This window comes from Drechmeria coniospora, chromosome 02, assembly GCF_001625195.1.
Source record: "Drechmeria coniospora strain ARSEF 6962 chromosome 02, whole genome shotgun sequence".
In the NCBI taxonomy this organism is placed as follows: domain Eukaryota; kingdom Fungi; phylum Ascomycota; class Sordariomycetes; order Hypocreales; family Ophiocordycipitaceae; genus Drechmeria; species Drechmeria coniospora.
Window position 1 is genome coordinate 8,293,829 of NC_054390.1, and position 22,900 is coordinate 8,316,728.

At 56.8% G+C, this 22,900-nt stretch overlaps 6 protein-coding genes across 6 annotated transcripts; 4 read left to right on the plus strand and 2 right to left on the minus strand.

The window, feature by feature from the left end:
* Positions 1-744: 744 nt before the first annotated feature.
* Positions 745-2,395, minus strand: DCS_05401 (aspartic-type endopeptidase; the record flags this gene model as incomplete). The annotated part of the gene is made up of 2 exons (XM_040802706.1): positions 745-1,064; positions 1,120-2,395. The coding sequence occupies 2 exons, from the start codon at positions 2,393-2,395 to the stop codon at positions 745-747; spliced, it is 1,596 nt and encodes a 531-aa protein (XP_040657739.1).
* A 4,589-nt stretch (positions 2,396-6,984) lies between these two features.
* DCS_05402 (uncharacterized protein) lies at positions 6,985-8,160 on the minus strand (the record flags this gene model as incomplete). Its single annotated transcript, XM_040802707.1, has 2 exons — positions 6,985-8,046; positions 8,104-8,160. The coding sequence occupies 2 exons, from the start codon at positions 8,158-8,160 to the stop codon at positions 6,985-6,987; spliced, it is 1,119 nt and encodes a 372-aa protein (XP_040657740.1).
* Positions 8,161-8,292: 132 nt separating this feature from the next.
* On the plus strand, positions 8,293-9,172 carry DCS_05403 (CHD5 domain protein; the record flags this gene model as incomplete). The annotated part of the gene is made up of 3 exons (XM_040802708.1): positions 8,293-8,379; positions 8,460-8,646; positions 8,736-9,172. The coding sequence occupies 3 exons, from the start codon at positions 8,293-8,295 to the stop codon at positions 9,170-9,172; spliced, it is 711 nt and encodes a 236-aa protein (XP_040657741.1).
* A 2,289-nt stretch (positions 9,173-11,461) lies between these two features.
* On the plus strand, positions 11,462-13,148 carry DCS_05404 (uncharacterized protein; the record flags this gene model as incomplete). The annotated part of the gene is made up of 3 exons (XM_040802709.1): positions 11,462-11,636; positions 11,708-12,501; positions 12,558-13,148. The coding sequence occupies 3 exons, from the start codon at positions 11,462-11,464 to the stop codon at positions 13,146-13,148; spliced, it is 1,560 nt and encodes a 519-aa protein (XP_040657742.1).
* Positions 13,149-14,518: 1,370 nt separating this feature from the next.
* DCS_05405 (meiotically up-regulated protein) lies at positions 14,519-18,250 on the plus strand (the record flags this gene model as incomplete). Its single annotated transcript, XM_040802710.1, has 3 exons — positions 14,519-14,809; positions 14,858-15,372; positions 15,424-18,250. 3 exons carry the CDS (start codon positions 14,519-14,521, stop codon positions 18,248-18,250), a joined length of 3,633 nt encoding a protein of 1,210 aa, XP_040657743.1.
* A 676-nt stretch (positions 18,251-18,926) lies between these two features.
* On the plus strand, positions 18,927-20,024 carry DCS_05406 (C2H2 finger domain-containing protein; the record flags this gene model as incomplete). The annotated part of the gene is made up of 1 exon (XM_040802711.1): positions 18,927-20,024. One exon carries the CDS (start codon positions 18,927-18,929, stop codon positions 20,022-20,024), a length of 1,098 nt encoding a protein of 365 aa, XP_040657744.1.
* Positions 20,025-22,900: the final 2,876 nt, after the last annotated feature.

Here is a 22,900-nt window from a genome sequence, read left to right on the forward strand (position 1 = left end):
AAGGTGTTGGATGGCCGATTGCATCTTCGGACAAGAACCCTCTTTTCCGGTCATCTCTTCCGAGGAAGGATGGCACGACCTGGAGAAGGGTCTGGGATGGCACGGCACCACTTCGTGCGAGGCGTCAACATCCTCCCCTGACGATGGCCTTTCCAGCTGCAAGGTTTCACAGCATCGTAGCACTGCACCGAGACCATGACACGACAACCTGCCAAGGTTTCAAGGTAGAATCGTGTTGGGTGCTCCCTTTAGGTGCTTCCCTTTAGGTGCTTCCCTTGTTCATCCATACCCGTCATCGTGACGCAACCGAAATTTGCGAGGTAGTACTCGGCCTGCCTTGCCGGCCGTGGGTGCGATGGCACATTGCTCCACCACCGATGCACAGGGACGTTGAAAAGTAAAAAGGCATTTGGATTGTGCCAGTTGTATTAAATACAGCGCTTGTATGTAAACCCGCTCTGGACAACATTAGCTAGCTCGTCAGCTAACTGCTGGGGAGCTTCGTCTCTCCCCCGCTTCGTCCCACGGGCCATCAACAGAATCAAGTTCTTCCGAGATGGGTATATCGCCATCCATCATCCGTAGTCTCTTGCTCGCAAATCGCCGTATACCTCGCGATGAGGTCGCCCCCCTCCGGGAAGAGGGTGTTGCGCAGCGTGCGCCGTCGGAGCCGAGTGACTCGACTCGCCGTCACGCCGCCGCGAGGCCCTTGCGCCTCCGCCGGTGCCCGTTGGCCAAACGGCATTACATCATCAGGGAGACGGCCATGGTGAAGAAGACGACGGCGGCGAGTTTGTGATCTTGCTGGAAGCCGACGCCTGCGGCCGCCGACTTTAACGTCTCGCTCGGCGTGGTCGAAGCACCGTTCAAGCTTCCGCTGCCGGCCGGAGAATTCTGGCTGCCGACGGACTTTGACGCATCCGTGGACGATGAAGTGACGGCGGCCGGCGATGACATGGTGGCCGTCGACTTGGACTGGGTCGATGCCGAAGCGGAGGACTCGTCCGAGCTCGCTGCGCCGGTGCCGGTTTGCGACGAGTTGGACGCGGCCAATTTGGCAAATCCTGCGGCCAAGTTAGCGTCGTGCCGGTCACGAGGATCACGGGCCCTCCGACTTACCGATGCGCTTCTCGTCCTTGTCATAGACCGAATACACATTCTTGAGGAACGTGTCGCCGAGCAGCCAGGAATCTTTCACGACCTCGCGGCCGAAGATGTTGCTCGTGCAGTTGCCCGGATTTAATCTCGAATTGATCCAGTCCTTGGGCGAGATGACATAGTCGACGCCCGAAAAGGTAAGGACCATGGACTTGGTGCTGTCGCAGGGGACGGCGTAGGTCATGCCGTCCAAGCTCTCGGCGCCGGGGACGAGGCTGTGAAGCTTCTTCACCAAGTCGACGGGTCCGAAGAGGAAAGAGGTGCCCGTATCGATGTAGGCCAAGACGCCGCCCACGTTGGCCTTGTTGCCGTCGTAGGCCATGTCGTCGAGCTTGATGACCCAGTTGCCGTCGTCCAAGGCGAGGGGGGAGTAGGTGATGTCGCCGGTGAACTTGTTGGGGTTTATGGCGCCGAAGCGAAGCTCGCCCGTGTTGGCACCACCATCGACGGCCCGGTTCAGGGCGACGGAGAATAGGTTCTTGTCGAGCTTCTTTGCCTGGGAAAAGGATTGGAAGAAGTTGTCGTTGGATCCCTTGTTCATGGCCAAGCCAAGAATGCCGTCGAAGGCGAACTGAGAAAAGGACGATGACGTCTGGGAGGCCAAGCCAAACTGGTACCTGAAGCTGACGCCGGCCAGGCTGACCGTGTCGGAGGCGAGCTGGCCGGAAACGGTTCCGGACCCGTACGATATGGTGAAGTCGGTGGTTGTCGACTTAAACGTGTCCGAATCGGCCGGGCCGTAGGTGTTGTGCCTCGAGCAGGCGTCGTCCTTGCAGTTGCTGCCCATGATCCAGCTGGAACCGGCTCCGGTGTCGACGAGCATGTAGATCCCCTTGGCCTTGGACCCGAGCTCCAACTTGACGAGGTACGAGTAGTCGGTGCCGTCCTGGTCGATTCCCACCGTCAAGTCCTGTCCGGGCTGGACGGCCTTCATGATGGAATACTCGCTCGCTCTCTTCCAGAAGGACGCATCACGCGCGGGACCGACGAAGTGACGTCCCTCGTACCTGTTGGCGAGTCTCGCGGCATCGCGGGCGGCTCGCTCGGCTGGCGTGAACGAATCGGAACCTGGCATTTGCTCAATCTCGAAGACGAAGCCTGCGACGTCCTGGCCACCGACATCGCGTCTGACCTCGTCGACGGAGCGGGCCTGAAGCCAAGGGGGGATGAAGGGGTAAAAGGCCGAGACGAAGGAGGCCGATGCGACGAGACGTGTGAGCTGGGCCGCCGGACGCATGATGGGATGGCCGTGGAACGGGAACCTCGGCGCTCACGTCACCCACGAATGGCGAAGGCGCCGCGGGGAGCGTCGAGCAATCGGTTGAACCTTGTCGCGGGGGTCGTGCGAGGCCGGCTCGGGACGCAACGGCTGGTGTCCCGAGTCGTTGGATTAGGTGTTTCGGAAGAACGGCTGTAGATTTGGACAGGAAAAAAAAAGGAAACGACACGGAAGTCGGTGAGAGTTGAGGGAAGCAAAAAAGCAGGTGCTCAGGAAATATTGCCGAATCGCCGGAAGAGGAAGCAAATGTTCGATGCTGGGGGACTGGGGGGACGCCAAGTGAGGATGCTGACAAGAACTTGGCTGAAGTTGCAAGACGGTCAGCTTGCGAATCGGCTCCCCGGGAGGGCTGGGAAGGACAGAGCAGGAGGAGGAAGAGGCGACGTACGGAAGAAGACGACGAAGAGAAGGGGGAGAATTAGTAGATGATGACGGTGCGTGCTTCTCCGTGGCAACGACGAGTATCTCGTCGCCGGGCAGATCAAGGACGGTTCGAGCCAGCTAGAAAGGAAAACATGAGGGCAAATGGAGAAAGCAAAGACGAGGCAGCAAGCTTGGGGGAAACAACACAAGAAGGGAAACGGCCAAGGGAAGGGGACGAGGAATCGTCGAAGCCGCCCCGAGATGATGATTCGGGAGGGGGTGAGGAGGTGAGGGACGAAAGAATCGACAGCGCTGCCAAGAGCAGACGATATCCAACGGTTGGCGTACGGTGGCCGGCACGGCACTCGTGGACATGGACAGCTGCTGTAAGTACAGTAGGTACAGTAAGTACAGTGCTCGTCCAATTGGTGCCGATGGGGAGGGAAGGGGGTCAGCGACTGGACGTCTAGCCTTGCCATGGCGGGTCTAGCCTGATGGGGGCCCCAGGACGGCTCAAGCCTGCCCCAGCGCAGAAGCGGATCCTCGGGCTTGAAAGATGGAAGGAAATTGGAAATGCCAGTGGTTGGCCTGTCCGCGAGGAGTGCCAGGCTAGTACCCAGGCACTGAGCTAGGCGATACCTACCAGGCGACTAGCACCCCCTGGGGGCTGGCCGTTTGGCCCTGGTGTGGGGGTTGGACGTGTTTCGCCAGCAGGGCAGCTACTCGTACGACATGACAAGTAATACTGTACAGGTACAATGCGGAGCACAAGTAAACGAAGTTTGAACTTGTTGCCAAGTGCTCCGTACTCCGTATTCGCATTGCTTGTATCGCTTGCCTCCTGCAAATACGGGGTACGGAGTACGGAGTACATGTACCCTGGTAGTTGTACTTGTACTCCGTGCAGTACTTGCTCCGAACAGTATTACTCCGTACTCCATACTCCGTACTTGAGTAATTACTGTACTTGCTCGCTCGTACTTGCACGTGTGCATGCACATTGCAACCATAGCATGTACTGTAAGTACATGTTAACATATCCGGGCTCCTCGATACCATGGCTGAGCACAGACTACCTGTACGAACTGTGCTCGTGCGTACTTGCAGAGTGCAGCGTACGTTGTGGCTGCCGTTCATGGCACGGGCGGAATGCATCGAACCTTGAGCCAAACATTGTTAGTTTGGGACTTGGGGCCCCTTTCAAGGAAGCCGGCAGCCAAGGCCGGAAAGCCTTTAGCACCGAGGTGCCTGAAATACCAAAGTTACTAACGTACCACTAGTAGCCATGGCCACTAGTACGCGCCAGCGGGAGCTCTGGTACGAAACAAACGACAAGCCCGAATACTTGCACTTGCTTGTATTCACCACTACTTACAAGTACTCCCTATCTCATGTACATGTACTTTCAATTATTAATACCATTCGTACTCCACAATTGTACTTGTACTTGGTGGACAAGTATCAATTACGTGTCGTCGTACTCCGTACTGAGCTGTACTGTACAGCACTTACGGAGTACAGTAGGGAGAGATGATGTTGTCCTCCCCACCAGGTGCCGCAGCGACTAATAACATGTATTATTACTCGTGCGCCGAACAGCCAGCACGGGCAGCGAACATGCATTACGAGTGCCGTGCTATAGCATGTATTATTACTCGTGTGCCGAACAGCACGGGCAACGGCCAACGGCCATGCATCACGAGTGCCGTGGACACCAAAACGTGCATGTGCAAGTGCAAGTGCTGTAGACGAGGGCGTGTTGGGGCAAGGGAGGCAAAGCGCCAGGTAGGCGAGGAAAAAAAGGCAGCATGTGATTTGGGCATCCGCGCCATGGTAGAGGCCCAATGGCCCATGCCGAAATTACTTGGACGCCTGCCGCACAAGCCTTGACTCTGCAAGAACTCCCAACGAACAGCCCGCTCCCTTCGGAAGGGTTGGATGAACGTGGAGTGTCGGGTGTTTGTGCTGGAAAAGTAAAATTGTCATGTCTTGGCTGGCCATGACGTCGCGGCGCTACGTGATTGGGTCAAGCAGCTGGTCAGGGCTTTTATCGACGTCAACTGGGGCCTAGATCCCGGAGCCCTGCCTCTGGCTATGCCTAATCTGCGCTTAAGCTTGTTTTCGTATCTACAAACAGCATAGCAGCTACCTAAGTACTCAAGTACAGTACGCGAGTTTTCACAAGTGCAGTAATAAATATTACTTGCGTGCTCTCGTGCTTCGACGCACACAGGTCACACAAAGTCATGAACCAAAAAATATAAAAAATCCGACGACGCGTGCGTTCCACGCTGCATCTGTCCGTCGGGCTGCCAGCGCATACCAGTGAGTTCATGCGGGTAGTGGCGGGAGTATTCGGCAGTATCCTCACGGCTAACGGCACATCTACATGTACTGTGCATGGAGCTGTGCAGGCAGATGTGCGGCGTACAACTGGGTGCGGAGTACGGAGTACTGTACAGTACAACTAAGTACATGCACTGCAATACTTACTTGTACCGTACAGTACGGAGTACGCTCGTGAGCTTATCGTTCCATTGCAGCAAACGGGAGGATTTAGTGTATTCAGGCAGGGCAACTCTATCGGGCTCCACGCCTAACGTTTTCCCCGATGGTGCCCCATACAAGTAATAATACTTACGGTACGGAGTACTTTTTGCAAGTAATATACGGAGTACTCCGTACTGTACAAGTAATACAAGTAAGTACAAGTACGCCTGAATGTACTCCGTACAGTGCAACTACTGCAAGTACCTATTTGCAAGTAATAATCGGCGACATGTGTTGTTTTTGTTGTCGATAATGTACTTACTTACATGTACTTACTCTGTGCGTAGGCAGATGTGTGCTGCACACCCGAGTACATGTACACCTACTGTACATGTGCCGGAGCTCGAGGCAGAACTCGTCGGTACTTGTACAACCACGCTTGCCTGCGCGTGCCAAAAGGTCCTGCTCAGGTTCCGTGCATCGATTCGCCTTCCCCTTGACTCGAGCGCAGCAAACACGTCTTGCAATATTATGTTTGCCAATGGACTGAGCGTCGCGTTTGTTCCCTTTGCCCTACCGCCGTCGCCGTTTTGCAAAGTTCCTTTGCCACCATTGGCATGAGATGGCTTGACGCAATCAGCTCCATCGACTCTGAGAGATTGCACGTGACGGCTCGCCCACTTTGCGTCCCTGTTACGCGATGTGATGACATAACCGTTACGCCAACAGTGTGGTTCAGCCTGATCGCAAGATTTACATGTACTCTACTGCACAGGCATTGCTTGCTAAATACTTGCACCTAATATCGGTAGGGAAGCTTCTGATCGACTGCTTGTTTCAGACCCCTATCTCTCGTTTTTCATCACCCGCGTTGCCTGTCTCGCCTCTCGTCTACTTACTTACATCGACGGTCATCGACACAAAAGGTCTTGCATGCCGCATGTCTGCCTCGCTTGTGGCTTGCTTGCGGCGCGTTCCTGTATTCCAATGTTCCATACACGTGCATGGAATTACGGGTTCGCAGTGTGGATGCTGGAAGACGTCCGACGACGCCCATGGCCGCACAGTACGCTCGTCGTGTTCCGGCGCAGCGCAGCTTCGGATGAAGCGTCCCAGCCAAGGCACGCAGCGGACCACGCAGGTTCGCTGCGTCGGTCGCCCCAACCGGCGTTGCACACTGGCGGCGCCCTCTGACCATGGCTGAAGCGGCGAAACGTCGTGCGTCGTCGTCGCCTCGCCTTGGGTAGAGTTCGCCAGGCGTTCATGCATGTCGGCATGCGCGATGCGGTAACACGGTGCCAGGCTCCTCGTGCGAAAATCAAGTGTCATGTCCTCTGTCCGCCTCGCCTCGCACACAAACACACACGCCTTGTCTTTGCTTGCGTGTCTGCATTTCTCAACCAACTGCCGTGGCGGAATGGAACCGGGTAGAGGTGCATCCACGTCGACGAGGTAATTACATGCCAAGGTGCTGGCGGTCTGTTCCTGTTGACATTCCTCTCGACGTAATTAGACAACGCCAAAAGGCCATGGTGGATTCTGCTTGTCCGCATACGTGCGTGCACCTTCGACTCGCGAGCAAAGGATGATTGCATGTGCATGTACGTATATTCCCCGTACCTTGACCACGCAGCCGACGTCGTCGGCCTCGGCAGCGACGGCGCGAGATGATGGTTTGCCGCCGTGACGCGTCGCTAGCCTTCTGCATCCTGCCTCGGCACAACCAGCTCGGCAGGGTACGAGGTGATCCAGTGCAATGCTTGCTCGAGGACCTTGCCTTTGGCGTTCCTGTCTCGTGCATCTTGCTGCAGACCTTCTCGGACGGAACGGAATCGCTTCTCTGCCGCGCCTTCGACGAGGCCGCTCATCAACAGGTTCCGAAGAAAGTACCAAACCGACTCGTTCCGCCAGTGGAACGTCTCGGCCAAGCGCAACGTCTCGTCGAAGAGTGATGCCGCCTCTTCGGGGAATCGCCGCAGCAGAAACAGAGCAAACATCCAACCGGAAACGTCGTCGTGGTGGCCGAAGCACCATTTTTTGACCTCGTCCAGCAGGGCGGTGGACGCGTCGTGGGGGTGCAGGGAAACCAGCTGCCGGCCGTGGCTCCAAGCGTAGTAGTTTCGCCCATGCCTCTCTGCCGACACGAGGACGACGCTTCTCAGATCTTTGGCGGCGTCGAACGTGACGGCACATGTGCCGAATCGTCCCATCAGCCAACGCCGGTGATTCCACAGGACGGGCGACTTGGTGTGCCGGTGCAGCCTGCTGGTGAGAAGGCTGTCGACGAATAATTTCTCCTTCCTCAGAATTTCTGCCGTCTCTCGCGCGGAGGCGGGGGAATTCATCAAGAGTCGCTTTCGCGTGTTGGCCGCCGTGAGATGTTCAGGGTCCATGAGGAGCATGATGGCCGTCGCCTTCCGCAACCGCTCGTCGGAGCACTCTTTGTCTCCTCGCACGTGGTCCGTGAAGGCGCGCCGGGCGAACACAAACGCTTGCACGAGTCGTATTTTCGGGATGGCGATGCAGCTGCCGTCCTGGAGCAATGCCACGTCCGGCGCCAGCTGGTGGCTCTGCCCGAGGAGTTCAATCTCAAGCAACGTGTTCGTCGATGGCGACAACGCCGTTGCGATGTCGTCAAAAACCTTTGCATGATCTCCATGCTTGATTGCCTCCTTTGTTTTCTCATCAAGTGCCCTGGACATTTCCCGCGCCGGTCGGAGGCGGACATGGATTGCCGAGCAGGAAGTTGAGGTTGTCTAGGGTAGAATGGGTGTCGGTGGTGTGTGGGTGGCAATGCGTAACTACTTACTTACAGTACTCTGGTGGTCCAGGCGGTGTGTGCCGGTGCCGATCCACCCACCATCCAGCATTATGTCATCCAGCATCAGGAGCTCGAGAGCCCTGACCGGCTGCCTACCAACGCACGCCGAAACGACCGACTTTGAAGCCGGTTCTCTCAAACGCCGGCCAGCCTCCCCGACATCCTCGCCAACGCGGACGAAATGTCGACCCTCTTGCTCGTCATCTTCGCCATCGAGCTCGTGGCCCACCTGGTCAACGCCATCGGTGCTGCCCAGATCAACAACCTGGTACCCCTTGCCCGAACCCGAACCATCCCCTCCCCCCCTCCCCCAAAGCCGTAATATGCTGACGGACGGGCGCATGCTAGCTCTGGACCTTGATCAACTACCTCCCCATCTCGACGTCCAAGGCCGCCGCCGAGCAACGAAAGATCCAGGTCCAGTACCTCCGCGTCCGGCGGGAGCTCAACGCGACGAGCAGCCAAGACGAGTTCGCAAAATGGGCCAAGCTGAGGCGCCAGCATGACAAGCTGCTCGAGCAGCTCGACGCTTCGAGTACGATACGATCCCCCCTCCCCCCACGCGCGCACGAAATGTCGCACCTGCATGCGCATGGCCGACGGAGCTGACGGATGGACGTGCAGAGAAGGGACTGGAAGCGTCCAAGGCGCGCTTCGACAAGTACCTCACGGCGGTGCGGATGCTCCTGACAAAGATTCCCCAATACCTGATGCCGTTCTGGTACGGCAAGGAGGCCATGTTCTGGTTGCCGCACGGCTGGTTTCCGTACTACGCCGAGTGGATCATTTCCTTTCCTCGTGCGCCGCTGGGGAGCGTGAGCGCGCCGTCATGGCAGCTCGCCTGCTCGGGCTTCATCCAGCTCATGTCGCAGGCCCTCGTCTTCATCTGGACGCTGCTCTTTGCGCCGACGAAGCCAACGGAGGCGAACGAGGCGAAGACGAAACAAGCCGGGCAGAAAGCTGGGGAGAAAGCTGGGCAGCAGGCAGGGCAAAAGGCGGGCGAAAAGAAAAACAAGGTGGCGGTGCCTGCGAGCACCGAATCCCACAACAAGGAACTTTGAGCACCGCTTCTGTATCTAGAGAAGATAGATGCACGACGAGCCAGGTGGCGCTACGCATGTGTGCAAGGGAAAAATGTATCTCTTTGAAAATTTGACGCAAAGTTCCTCATGGCCGTAGCGGGGACTTTGTAACACGACGGAGAATAACCCTTGGCAGGGTGTTTTGGGGTCGATATAGGCAGGCTTTTTGACTCTGGAGACCACGGAGAGAGGGTCACCAAAGCTTCGAAAGCGCCAACGGGTTGAGGCGGTGGTCCACGGGCACGACAAGAAGGCGCGAAAGGGGCAGAGACGACGAGGAAGAACTGATCTGTTGGTATAGTAGTGCTATCATGGCAGAACCGGCCGGCGGCGGTACGAATGACACGACATTCGTTGTGCTCCTGGGCTCGACACGGGGGGATGGAAGGAGAAGAAAATCGGAGGAAAAATTCGCATTGGAAGAAACAAGTAGTCGTAAGTGCGGAGTACTCCGTGCAGTATTAGTAGTTGTGCTGTACTTAAGTGGTTGTAGGCCCCACATTCGACCCGTCGTAAGTTCAAGTAAGTACTCCGTAATACTGCAAATTAAGTAATTATAACTACTCTCCGAACAAACACGCAGTACTAATTATTAGGCGTACAGTAAATTGGTGCTCTGTAAGTACTAGGTAAGCAAGTACTGTATGTAAATGTGTATTTACATCTAGCTGTACTCCGTACAACGGCAGGTACTCAAATCCAATATTACTTACAACTAATAATACCCCCTAAGTACAGTACAGAGTACGGAGTACATAAACTTGTTCAGTACAAGTAATACAGTACAGTGCTACTACCGTACACTTGCTTGCCTGCTGTGAGCCGAGATGTGACCCATCAGGACCACCAACCAGCCAGCACAGTGTATCCGTCGCTTGCTTGGGCTTGAAAGGCTGTCACGAGAACAACGGCCAGTCAGGACCGCCTATTCAACCAGGAATGACAAGACGCCGAAAGCCAGGGCCAGATTCCGAAAGCTCTGTAAAAGCGCAGAAAGACCAGAAAAACGCCGGTTCAACTCCCATCGGAATGCACAGTACCCGGACGGGAGAATCTGTCCCATACTCTCTCGTCCCCCTCATCGGATCTGGGCTGCTGACATACGGTACACAGACCAGGTGATAAGGCTCAGCCGGGCGAGTTGCAAAGCTCCATCAACGAATATGAGCGTACTCAGAGGATGCAGAGTCTCCCAGGACGAGCATGGCGTTCGATACCAGCACCCGTAGGTGCAGGGTAATTCACTCGTACCCGACTGCTCCGAAGACACCTGCCGAGCTCGAGGTAGCCGAGTACAAAGATGTAGCCTTGCCACTCTCGATCCCCTTCTTCTTGGGCCGGCGGAGAATCCCTCTCGGAGGCACGTTGTTGACTGCATCAAGTGGCCGGCGGCTCCGCGGAAGGGCTCGACGCGTGCATTTCAGGCCTCGTGCCCTGGTTGGTACCAGCCCTTGCACCCATCGAGGCGTACTGCTCGCAGGGACCGGGACTTGTTGCTCGTTCCACCGCGTCGGACGTCGCATGGGCTCTCGGGTGGCGCTCTCGGATGGCGTATCAGGAGGTCGGCCCTCTAAACGACGGCGCCGGGCAGCGACTGCTGGCTTGCAACCCCCGTATAAGTAGTGCGGTGCCGGCACATGCTGCACTTGCAAGTAATGTGCCCACCACCACGTTTATTGGCCTGGCTGGCACCACCCACTGTAATGCGGCACCGGCGTGTGCCGTATATTTGTTGCATGGTAGGCTCGACACCTTGCCGTCGGCCAAGGCGAGGTAGGCAATCCGAAACGCCATCGTCTGACGAGCTCATCTGCACCGAGGCGGATCATGAGCGACCGCCTGCAGGGATGATTGCTTCGTTGCTTCAGCATCCTTGGGTCGCGACGTCGCCGTATGGGGCAGGTCTGCATACTTACCTCCTTACAGTACATGGACTTGCAGCAAGTATTATAGCGGCCACGGCGTCCACGAGACCCACCGTCCCCGGGAACCCCGCCTGTGGCCCAGCGGAAGCCTAGTACTAAAGCAGTGCTGAGGGAGCTGTCCCGGACGTTAGCGCATCTCCTTCCGTCGACGTCGACGAGACTTGCTTGCGAGACGAGTCGTGCCACCGACGGACCTGCAACGCGTACTACTACTTACTTACATCGTATCGTCCGCCCGACTGTCGCGCCGAGACGTACCGCGTTTGCCATCTCGAGCCTGCCATCCTCGCGTGCCTTGGCCCGAGCTCGTTACCCTAAGCGCCGACCCTCGCCTGTCCGGACAATGGATGGCTCTCGAGCGCCGTTGATGACTGGCGAGAGCCAGGGCGACCATGTGCAGCACGACGACGACGACCTTTTGTCGACAGCCCTCGGAGGCAAGGCGCACGGCGCTCGGCCTGGTGCTTTCGTCTTCGCCCTGACCTTTGCCGCCGGAATCAGCGGCTTGCTGTTCGGATGTAAGCCGCTCCCCGAAGTCGGTGCCGTGTGCGGTTTGGCCGCGAGCGTGCGACTGACGTGGCCTGCCTAGACGACACCGGTGTCATCTCGGCGACGCTCGTCTCCGTCGGCGACTCGCTCTCCAATCGACCCCTCACGTCGCTGGACAAATCCATCATCACGTCCTCGACGTCGCTCTTCGCCCTCGTCGCGTCGCCGCTCTCGTCCGTCCTCGCCGACAAGCTGGGCCGCAAGCACGTCATGCTGTACGCCGACGTCCTCTTCGTCGCCGGCGCCTTGCTCCAAGCCTTCTGCTCCACCGTGCCGCTCATGGTGGCCGGGAGGTGCATCGTGGGCGCCGGGGTCGGCGCCGCGAGCTTCGTCGTGCCCCTGTACATCGCCGAGCTCGCGCCGGCGGCCTATCGGGGCCGGCTCGTCACCACCATCGTGCTCTTCGTCACCATGGGCCAGATGATCGCCTACATCACCGGCTGGCTGTTCTCTTCCTTTGCCCACGAGAAGACGGGCTGGCGCTGGATGGTCGGCCTCGGTGCGCTGCCGGCCATGCTGCAGGCCGCCGTGCTCGTCTCCATGCCCGAGACGCCCCGCTGGCTCGTCATGGTCGGCCGTCCGGCCGCCGCCAGGCTCGTCGTCGAAAAGGTCCACGGCGACGATGCGAGCGCGGCAGACGACGCCGCCGTCATTGTTCGAAACATCGAGTTCGAGGCCCGAGAGGAGCGGGAAGCGCGCCGGCTGCGAGCCACCGACGGAGTCGGCTCGTGGAAGTGGCTCGGCGCCTGGCAGGAGCTCATGAGGGAGGGGAAGAACCGCCGAGCGCTGGCCATCGCTTGCCTGCTGCAGGGTCTTCAGCAGTTGTGCGGTTTCGTACGTCCCGCGCCCCTGGCCGTCGTCCTGTCCGGCGCAGCGCTGACGGCTAGCAGAACTCGCTCATGTATTTTTCCGCCACCATCTTCATGCTCGTCGGCTTCAGCAGCCCGACGCTCACGTCCCTCGTCGTCGCCGTCACCAATTTCGTCTTCACCCTTGCCGCCCTCGGTCTGATCGACCGCGTGGGCCGGAGGCGCATCTTGCTCTGTTCGATACCGCTCATGATTGTCGGACTGTTGTCGGCCTCCATCGGCTTCTCCTATTTATCCTTTTCGCCAGACGCACCGAGCAACTCGGACCACCGCATCGCCGCGAGCATCGTCTTGACGAGCATCATGCTGTACGTCGCGTCCTTTGCCCTCGGCCTCGGAAACGTGCCGTGGATGCAGAGCGAGCTGTTTCCGCTCTCGGTGCGGTCCTTGGGAAGTGGCATCGCGACGGCGACCAACTGGAGTGCCAACTTCGTCATCGGCTTGACCTTTTTGCCCCTGATGGATGCGCTGAGTCCTTCGTGGACGTTTTTGTTGTACGCCGTGATATGCGGCGCTGGGTATCTGCTGGTCTGGCGGATATATCCAGAGACGGCGGGCTTGAGTCTCGAGGAGGCGACCGAGCTTCTCGAAAATGGTTGGGGTGTCAAGTGATGGCAGGAATCCTGTCGTTGCCGGCGCCTGCTCCGAAATGTTGCGTCGGCGGATTTTTACCGAGGGTACAGCGGAGGCCACGGGATGATGATCTTTCCCGTCGTCATGATTTCATGATGTACGAATTTAAGACGTTGAAAAGCGTCCACCAATAATTTCCCTAGATAGCACCTAGCATCTGTGCTCGTCCAAAGGCCGCCAGTCTCCCGTGGTTCCGCTATGCAATGATCAGCAATGCCAGTACAAAATCGAAACACGAGCGGAAGGCTGAAGATTGGCTATCCGGCGTCCGCGCGGTTGCAGATTCGTCATGAAGTTTCGGGCCCTCGGCGGGAGCGAAGCCGCTGCTCCTTCAGACCACATCCCGGCTTCGTTTCTTTCTTGTGTCCCCAGAGGCCCTTTGTCTCTTGAACCCAGCCTGATCGTGTCCGTCCATCATATCAACCTCCCAGTGTATAGGGTCCAGAATGCTGATGGGGAGCGCGCAGTTGCCCGCTTGGTGCCCTTTGCTCGTTGCGTGGAATGATGCCTTTGGATCGTGCAGTGCAGATAATCGAGGAACGAGGTCCTCCCATCTCGATGACGAATGACGAGGAGTGCGTGGTTGAATCTAATGACCAGTGCGGAGTAAAACGGTGTCGTTGAAGTCATGCGAGACACCTGGCTGGACGCCGTGTGGCCAAAATACCCACTTCATGTCGATCAACACCCATTGTGAATGAACATCTGCTGCCGACCTTGCGGTGTACAGTACTTTGAATGCTGATGTGCCGAAGCCGCAGGCAGCTTTGGGAAAAGAATGAAGGCTCACAATAAAATTAGCCCATGACTCGGCGGTCCAAGTCGAGGTTTTCCAAGCACCCAGAGTTGGCCAATTACTCTGTACTCGAACCGGATTTGGTGGGCGCTGCTACCTGTCGGCGTCGTATGCGAGATCGACTGAACTGTACTGGAACTGTTTGGTTTTCAGCGGGCCAAGCCGCTACCTTAGACTTGCTACACTTGCTACACAATGGCATGGAACCGCGTCACTTGCAACACCCCCCTCCCTGCGGGATAACCACGGCCAACCTGCTCCGGTCGAAGCACGATGACTACGTCATCCAACCGTGAGCTTGCCCAGCTTCAGCTCGGCCAACTGCGGAATGACACAATTTTGACCCAATGGAGTACATATATTATTGCAGTCCATGTCGACTTGAATTGTTCAGCATGCGTCTTCTTTTCATTTCTCACGATCCGCAAGTCTCAGGCATAGAGTGCTGCGGAACCCCCCTCTTTGGCTGGTGGGATCAACCCACGAGTTCCTAGACTGATTGTGCACTGCATCTTCCCTCCCAACCCTGCTTTGTGCACAGAGACGGCTCATAATGAATACCAGTGAGCATATGGTGCCTTCCGGACAGCACTATAGTGGCCGGAACCGGGTACCGAATGTCCACCAGTTTATGGAGCAGCTCGACTCGCAGAAGCAGGAGCGTGATGCTGCCATTGACAACGCTCCAAACGACAACAAGCAGTACGCGGAAGCCAAGGCCCATAATAGCACAGAAAGGATCAGAAAAAAAGACGCACGGACTGTTCGAGATCCAGTCACAGGCAAGGATGTAGAGATTTGTGATGCCCAAACGGATTTCAGGGAGGCCGTCGATCATCCTCAGGTACGTGCCCGCCACCGGCCTGCCACCTCGGACGCTGACGAGTCGTAGATGACCATCCCAAATGAGAGCCTCGGAAAGCCAACGTCAGTCAAGGTCTCATCTGACCTGTCGGGGGAGGAATATCGCTACAAGCAGGATATCACAGCGCCACCGGATCCAGTCCAAGAAGGTTCAACGTCCGACGTGCCTATCCGCACCGAGAAGACCTCGGTTCTGTTCTACAAGACACCGTCAGTCAGTTACGAACCCGCATTCGCAGCCCTCGAGAAAAAAGCCAACTTGCTCGTGCTTGGAATATTCACTTCCATCGTCCTCGTTGGCAATCTCTTCGGTGGCCAGCTCTTGGGGCTCCTTCCATTGGCATTCTGTGTAGCCTCCGGCGTCCTTCTCTGGGCCAAGGACGTCATTCGTCAAGGGAGAGATGTTGAATGGTCAAGCGAGCAGGATCGTGGCGAGACGGCCACCGTCAACCTCATCCCCGAGTCGGTGGAGTGGATGAATACGGCCATCGGAATCGTCTGGAGACTCGTCAACCCCGAGATGTTCTCCGCCGTCGCGGACACGTGAGTGATGCCCCCCACGCCATGGTAGGACCGCAACGTTAACGAGACAAGACTGGAGGATGTCATGGCCGCTTCCGTCCCTGGCATAATCGAAAACGTTCGCGTTGCCGACATATCCCAGGGTAGCAACCCGATCCGCATCCTCAACATGAGGGCGCTTCCCGACTCTCACGTCAAAGACATCAAGCGCGAAATCCACAAAGAAAACGAAAAAAACATGGATGCCAACGAGCAGGCAGCGGTCGAATCGGCCGGCTCCTATTACAACATGGAAGTTTCCCTAGCGTACCATGCCAAACCTTCGGCCGATGACGTTGCCTCCAAGGCCAAGAACATGGGCATGCAGCTTGTGTTCTATCTCGGCATCAAGGGTCTCTTCGGCATTCCCCTTCCCATCTGGGTAGAGCTCATCGGCCTTGTCGCCACTGCCCGGGTCCGAATGCAGCTCACTCCCGAGCCGCCGTTCGTGCGTACCGTCTCCTTCACTCTCATGGGCCTCCCCAAAGTGCAGGCGGGATGTACACCGATGATTGAAAATGGTGTGAACATTCTCAACCTCCCTTTGATTTCCAACTTTGTCAACTGGGCCATCCGTGCCGCTGCCTCCATGTACGTCGCGCCCAAGAGCTTGACGCTGGACATGAGCAAGTTGCTGCTTGGAGACGACATCAAGAAGGAAACCCTCGCACTGGGCGTCATGTTTATCCGCATACGCAAGGCTACAGGACTCAGCAAGCAGGATCAGCGGGGTAGCAAGGGAGGCGGCTCTGACCCGTACATTGCCGTATCCTGGTCGAAGTTTGGAAAGCCTCAGTTCTGCACCCGAGTCATCCAGGACGACCTCAACCCGGTGTTTGAAGAAAGCTGCGGACTGTTGGTAACACCCGATGTTATCAAGGCAGATGAGAAGCTCTCGATGGAACTATGGGACAGCGATCGTTCATCTGCCGACGACGTCGTCGGCAAGGTAGAGCTCAGTGTGCAGAAGCTCATCCAGAATCCTGGAAAGATGTTCCCGCAGGTCTCGAAACTTCAGGGCATCAAAGCCGAGAGCAGCATGCCTGGCGAGCTTCACTGGGAGGTTGGATTCTTCGGCAAAACAAAGCTCCGAAAGTCGCTCCGTACCCATGGTCAAGACATTCAGCGCCCCGAGCCGCCGTCGCATGTGCCCGAGTTTCAAGACGAAAAGGGCGTGATCGAGAGCAAGGAGGAGGATGACGTGGTCCACACCCCGCCCGACCCCATCTGGCCGTCTGGAATACTTTCCGTCGTCGTCAGCCAGATTGTCGGATTGGAACTTGCCAACATCAAAGGGTCGGATGGAAAGCGCAAGGGAAAGGAGTACGAGCCGGCGAGGCCGGAGGCTGGCGAGGTCAAGGAGGAGCAGAGCCGCAAGCTGCCCAGTTCTTACTGCACGATTCTCATCAACGACGAGCTGCACTACAAGACGCGCACCAAAGTTGTCTCCTCTCAGCCAATATTCAATGCCGGTACCGAGAGGTTTATCCGCGACTGGCGGAGCTGCATCGTGACGGTCGCAGTCCGGGACTCGCGAAACAGGCAGCATGATCCCATCATTGGCGTGGTACCTCTGAAACTGTCTGACGTGCTCCAGACGAGCAGCGAGTCGACGCGGTGGTACCCCCTCGAGGGCGGCATTGGATTCGGTAGGATTCGCATCTCGCTCCTATTCCGCTCCGTTGCGCTTCGATTGCCTCCTCCTCAACTCGGCTGGGACATTGGCACGTTCGAATTTCTGTCCGACGACATGACGACGACCAACTACGCGCCATCGAATCATGTGAAGCTCCTGCTGCGTACGGGAGGCTCCTCGGCTCGTGTCAAGAAGAAATTCTCAACCAACAATGGGGATGGGATGACGATCCAGATGCAAGGCGTGGGCGGCCGTGGCAAGATGCGCATGCCCGTTCGTCACAGGTACAGGTCGCCCATCTTCATCGAGTTCCACACAGGCCGTCGGGGTGCCGATGCGTACAGTGCGCTCTGGCTCCTCGAGCTCACGGATGGGGAGCAGAAGGAGTTTGATTTGTCGATATTCAAGTGCAACAACGGGGTGCGATTGTCGCAAAACTACATCACGCAGGAAAACTACAAGGGGATCCCGGACTTGATGGTGGAAGAAGTTGGCCGAGTCAGATTCCGCGGACGCTTCTCCGCCGGCACGGACTCGGATCACATTCGCTTCGTGAGCGACAACGACTCGCGCGAAACCATCGAGGCTTGGGAGGCATGCTACGCCGAAGGCGTGCGCGAACAGGTAGTCACGTCGGAGGTGCCACCGCTGGTCCAGAAGCTACACGAGGAGTCCTTGGCCAACGATGGAGATGTTGTCGCACAAGCAGACGAGAGAGAAAAACACAAGTGGCTGTCCAGGGATGGAACAGACTGGAGCGAAGCCTTTGGCAAGGATCCTCGGAATCTCGCCGCCAGCGTCTCGCAGGGACGGAATGACGAAGAGCACGATGACGACGAAGGATATGATGCCGTGGATGGCGATGTAACCGACGATGACTACGACGACGACGACGACGACGACGACGACGACGACGACGACGCCGCTAATCTCGACATCCACGGCACCGAGCATAGCGAATCTGTTGGTCGGTCCGCAGCCACCAAAGGACGAGGCGTCGCGTACACGGAGAAGAGCGGCAGCAGCGGTAAGAATCCATACAAAGGGTACAAGGATTACCAGACGCGTCGCCAGGATCTGCACCGAAAGCACCGGGGTCTGATGCAGTGGCGGCCGATGCGGAACGCGCAGTTTGCCGTGGACGAGGCCAAGTTTGCCGTCAGAAGGATCAAGAGAATGGGAACCCTCGACGGACGGCAGCCAGACGTGGAGACGGAGGTTTAACGCTGCCAAAGCCAAAGGGTACCAGAGGAGCCTTGATGTTCTATGTAGGTATACGCGATTGTGCCATTTGTGCTAGGTTGGCGTTTGCTGCTGGAATCCTGTATCGATATGTCACTATGAATCATGCAGTAAGTACAGTACAGAGCACTGCACACCTACATGCAAGTGCATGTACAACAAGTAGGTGTAGAGCACCAAGCATTTGTACTCTGTATTCTGCACAGTATTATAACCAACTTTATTACAACTACTCCGTACAGCAAGCACATCAATTACTTCGTACTTGTGCTTACTTACGTCCGCAGTAACTGCACCAAGAGTCGCGCTTACGTAATTCGTTTCGACCCTGTTCTCGTACTATAGTGGTTTGAAGTACTGTAGGTGTTCGGAGTAATACTCCGGAAGTACTTACTTAAGTATAGTGCGCCGTAGGCAAGATGGGCAACACATATTGTAGTGTTGTTATCAGCATGCTTCACTTCACTTCATTTTCACCTCGCACGTATGACCTGGCGTCTGCGGCGCCCCAGCGCATCCATCCATCCGTCCATCCAACACACGTGTACCGAGGCCACCCAGGGCTCTCCGTACCAACACTTGGCCGTCCTTTACTTTCCCAGGAGCAAAGTCCGAACATCTGGCTCTTGACGGCTGCATTTGCCCTTTCAATACCACGATGGCGCAACCGGCCAAGTCTGGCATGGTTTTGCCCGACATTCGAAATTACTTCAGCTCTCGTCAGCTGCCCCAAGAGCAAAAATCGTGGAAGGACCGACGGGCCATCCCTGGAAGTCTCGAGGAAGATGAACTCTTCGCCAACATGCCAGAATCTCGCTTCGGGAACGACGCGAGACGCAGAACAGCGCTACCCCCCCAAGCGTCGGGCTCGCGGATCGAAGTCGTTTTGCCGGCATCCCCAAGCCGCAAATCGTCGCTGGACAAGGGCAAGTCGGACAGCCGAGAGGGACTTCTCGCATACCTGTCGCAGACGGTTCGCAAGGAGACTCCCGTACCCCTTCCCAAATTCCCCCGCAGCTGGTCTGATCGGATGGCGGCGGCGTCCGCCTCGTCCTCGATCCCGACCCCGACCTCGAAGACCTCGACGCCCGTCACGGCGGCGCCAAACAACTCTTCCCGGGGCAGACCAAAGGGCTGGAAACCAGGCATGTCCTACGCCGTCATGAGAGGCAAGCGCCCCCCGCCTCCGCATGGCAGGGCACGCCAGACCAGGGCCAAGGCACCGCCCCAGGGCTTCGCGAAGCGTCGTGGACGGACCCACAGACCTCCCTCGCCGGCACCGGAACTGATATACCAGCGCCTGGAGCCGAGCTTTGTCGACTTTCTCTGCGAGTGGGCCGGGTGCAAGGCCGAGCTGCACAACCTGGACACGCTGCGGCGGCACGTCTACGCCGTCCATGGCCGTGGCGAGACTTGCCGCTGGGGCAAGTGCGCCGCTTCGGAACCGAGCAGGGAGCTTCCCAGCAGCCTGCTGTTCCGGCATCACATGGAGGAGGCACACCTGATACCCTTTGCCTGGCACACGGGCGACGGGCCAAGGAATCGGGGCGGCGACGTTTTTCGGGCCGTCGCCACCGCCGTGCCCGACTATCTCAAGGACGCAGCCGGAAATCAAGTCACGCCGTCGATACGAGACCAAGAGCTGGAAGATTACGCAACCTGGAGGGACAACCGGAGGAAGCTCAAGAATCTCTTGATACAGAGGGACAAGAACCTGCCCGACGATACCTCGGACGAGACGGAAGACGAAACATGACGACGCTCGTGTCCGTGTGCGGGCGGGAACCGGACACTAGGTGAGGACGCCGCCGCTCCGTGGGATTGATGCCCGCCTTGGACGGGAGAAAGGCAAACAAACGGACGCCTCTACGACGGCGGACGATACAGAGCTTGGACGACGGCACGACGGCCCTCGGCAGGCTTGCGCCATGGTGCACACGAACGATCCGGATACCACGGCGAGGAGGGCGATTGCGCATCATGCAATGACGCAACCGTGCCAGCCTCCATTCGGCCGGCATGACTCTGGCGACCGTTTGTTCGGATTCGGGCGAGGTCTGACGACGACGGCAGTGGAATGCACATGTACTTGTAGAATGCCGAGACAAGATCTTGGCCGTGCAAGGGCGTGCAGTGCGGCAGCGCCAAGGCGACGCTCCATCGGGCGTCCAAGTTGCTCATCAATAGTAGTGGACAAGCACCTAAGTAGTGCTGTACTCCGTGCTCCGTATCAATACTTGCACTGTACATGTACAGTACTTACAACTACTGTAGACTTGCTTGTAATTAGCACGGTCGCCAAGATCACGGAGCAGAGCACCTGCAGCCGGGGCCATGGGATCATTCCAGGCTGTTGGTGGCACGTCACTCCGCTATGCTCGCTTGACGACAGGGGTTGCCGTCGCATTGAAACCGGCCAGCACGGCAAACGAGTCGTGGCTGGGCGCAGAACGGCGGTGTGGGGAGAAGGAGAAACGGTGGCGGCACAATTAAGTACAAGTATTCTCGAACGTTGCCGAGTATCTCCTCCTCCTCCATGGTGTATCATCAAAGTATCAACATTGACTATACTTGCAGTACATGTACGGAGCACACTTACTTTACTTACTTTACTTACTTGCATGCACTTGCATGCACTCGCACTATACTTACACCCTCCTCCTCAGGTGTACTTGTATATTGCCATGGCCGTGCAAGCCCGAGTAGCGGTTCCCCGTACAGAGTACTCGTAAATGAGTTATAGTACTGTTTGTGCACCCATTGCAGGCTCGCGAGTCCGGGGTAGTTGAGCCGGTACTCCGTACATTATGCGGCATACGTTGTACAGGTAGTACAATACTTGCACACCTACCCTACTTACTCCCTCTGTCGTGCTCGGACGTAGCCGCTTCATCGCGCGCTGGCATCGAAGCGTCGGGAGTTTTCGATGGGAATGTAGCATGAGGCGAGTCGATATCGTGCCTGGCATTTGCCGGCTCAGCAACACAAGTCCTTCCCAACCACCAGATTCTCCTGTAGGGACAGGGGGGCATCAGGGGCGGTAATGGGCTTGGCCAACTGTCTCTGTACTGTAATTAGTAGGTACCTAGTCCGACGCACTCGTACCTTGGTCTAGCAGCTTCTGGCCTGTCCGTGGCCGTAGGGACGGCTAGTTGATTCGCCGCAGTGGTATTTTAACGGAGTGCTAGCACTTGCGGCTGGTTCTAGTGCATGCTTAATTGAGGTCCCTTGGGGGGGATGTACTAATAAGTACTGCGTAGGTACCGGGGTAGTAATTACTAGGTACTTATCTTACTCATATCGGCATCTGGCGATGGATCGTACGTTCGCCAGGCATCATGTGCAAGTCCTGCAAGTACGTAATACTCCGCCTTTGTCCGTACAAGCACGGTACCTACTGTACCTACCACCAAGGCAGGTGCCAATATAACACTTAATAGTTAATTAGTAGTAATGGCAGAGTCAAGTGTACCTGGATGTCAGCACTGCCCATGGGGGACATCCATGCACTTGTATCCTACAGTAGTACTCGAGGTATCCTAAGTACTTAGGTACGGAGTAATACTAAGGATGCAGATCCAAATACAACCAAGTACTTCGTACTCCGCACTCCGACTTGTGCTGGAGTACCGACTTGGTACCTACGGAGGTAGCCGCGACGTGCACGTAAGTATAGTACTGTACAGTACTAAGACCAGGTGTACTTACAGTACAAGTTACCTTATGCTCCGCACATGTACACAAGGTGCCTATACGAGAAGGGTGCCATACTGTACTTACTCGACTCCGTGTTTTAGTACCTGACATCTCCTAGTAATACGGAGTGCAGCACTGTAAATGCAGCGTACTAACAAGCAAGTTGGCATGTGCTGACACACCATGCCCGTACGCAAGTAGAATTCACATTGGAATTTTCCCCATGAACGGTGTCATGCGCCTCATCCCGCCAGTCTAGGCCTGCTAACATCTGTGCCGTCACCGAGGTCTTAGATATGGTACCGATGGCGTTGTCGACTGTGTCTCGTTCGATTCCAACTCTCTTGTCACGGTGCTCGCTGCCGCATCGTGTTGCCACTATGTGGTGCTCGGCCAGTCCGCAGGTCTCTTGCTGGTAACTGCTGGTACCAACCTACACCCACTGTGCTGTACTTGCATGTACAGCAGGACAGAGTACAGTACTTACAGTCGCCGTTGGTGCCGCTCTGACGACCAGCTTGTCGCACAGTATGAGCGAGGGACAGGGACAGGGACTTGTTGCCTGAGGCACCATCGGAGTGGTGACAAACCATCGACAGGACGCCGTTGCGACTGGCCAAAGCGGTACATGTACTTACTGTACTGTACTGTACTATACTAGTACACTGCAAGTATGTGGCCAACTGCCTGTAAGTACAGTGCCTACAAGCAGACCCCCGGGCCCCAACACATCCTTGTACATGCGCTGTATTTCACAGTACAACTACTTAAGTACAGTACGGAGAGTACTCCGTACCAGGGATACAACTAATAGTTGTACATGTACTGCATGCTGGTAGTACGAAGCAAAGGTGTACATGCAAGTACAAGCATGGTGCCCACATAGGTACCTCGCCGGTACCTACCTGCATCAACAGATACTCGTGGTACCGGGCC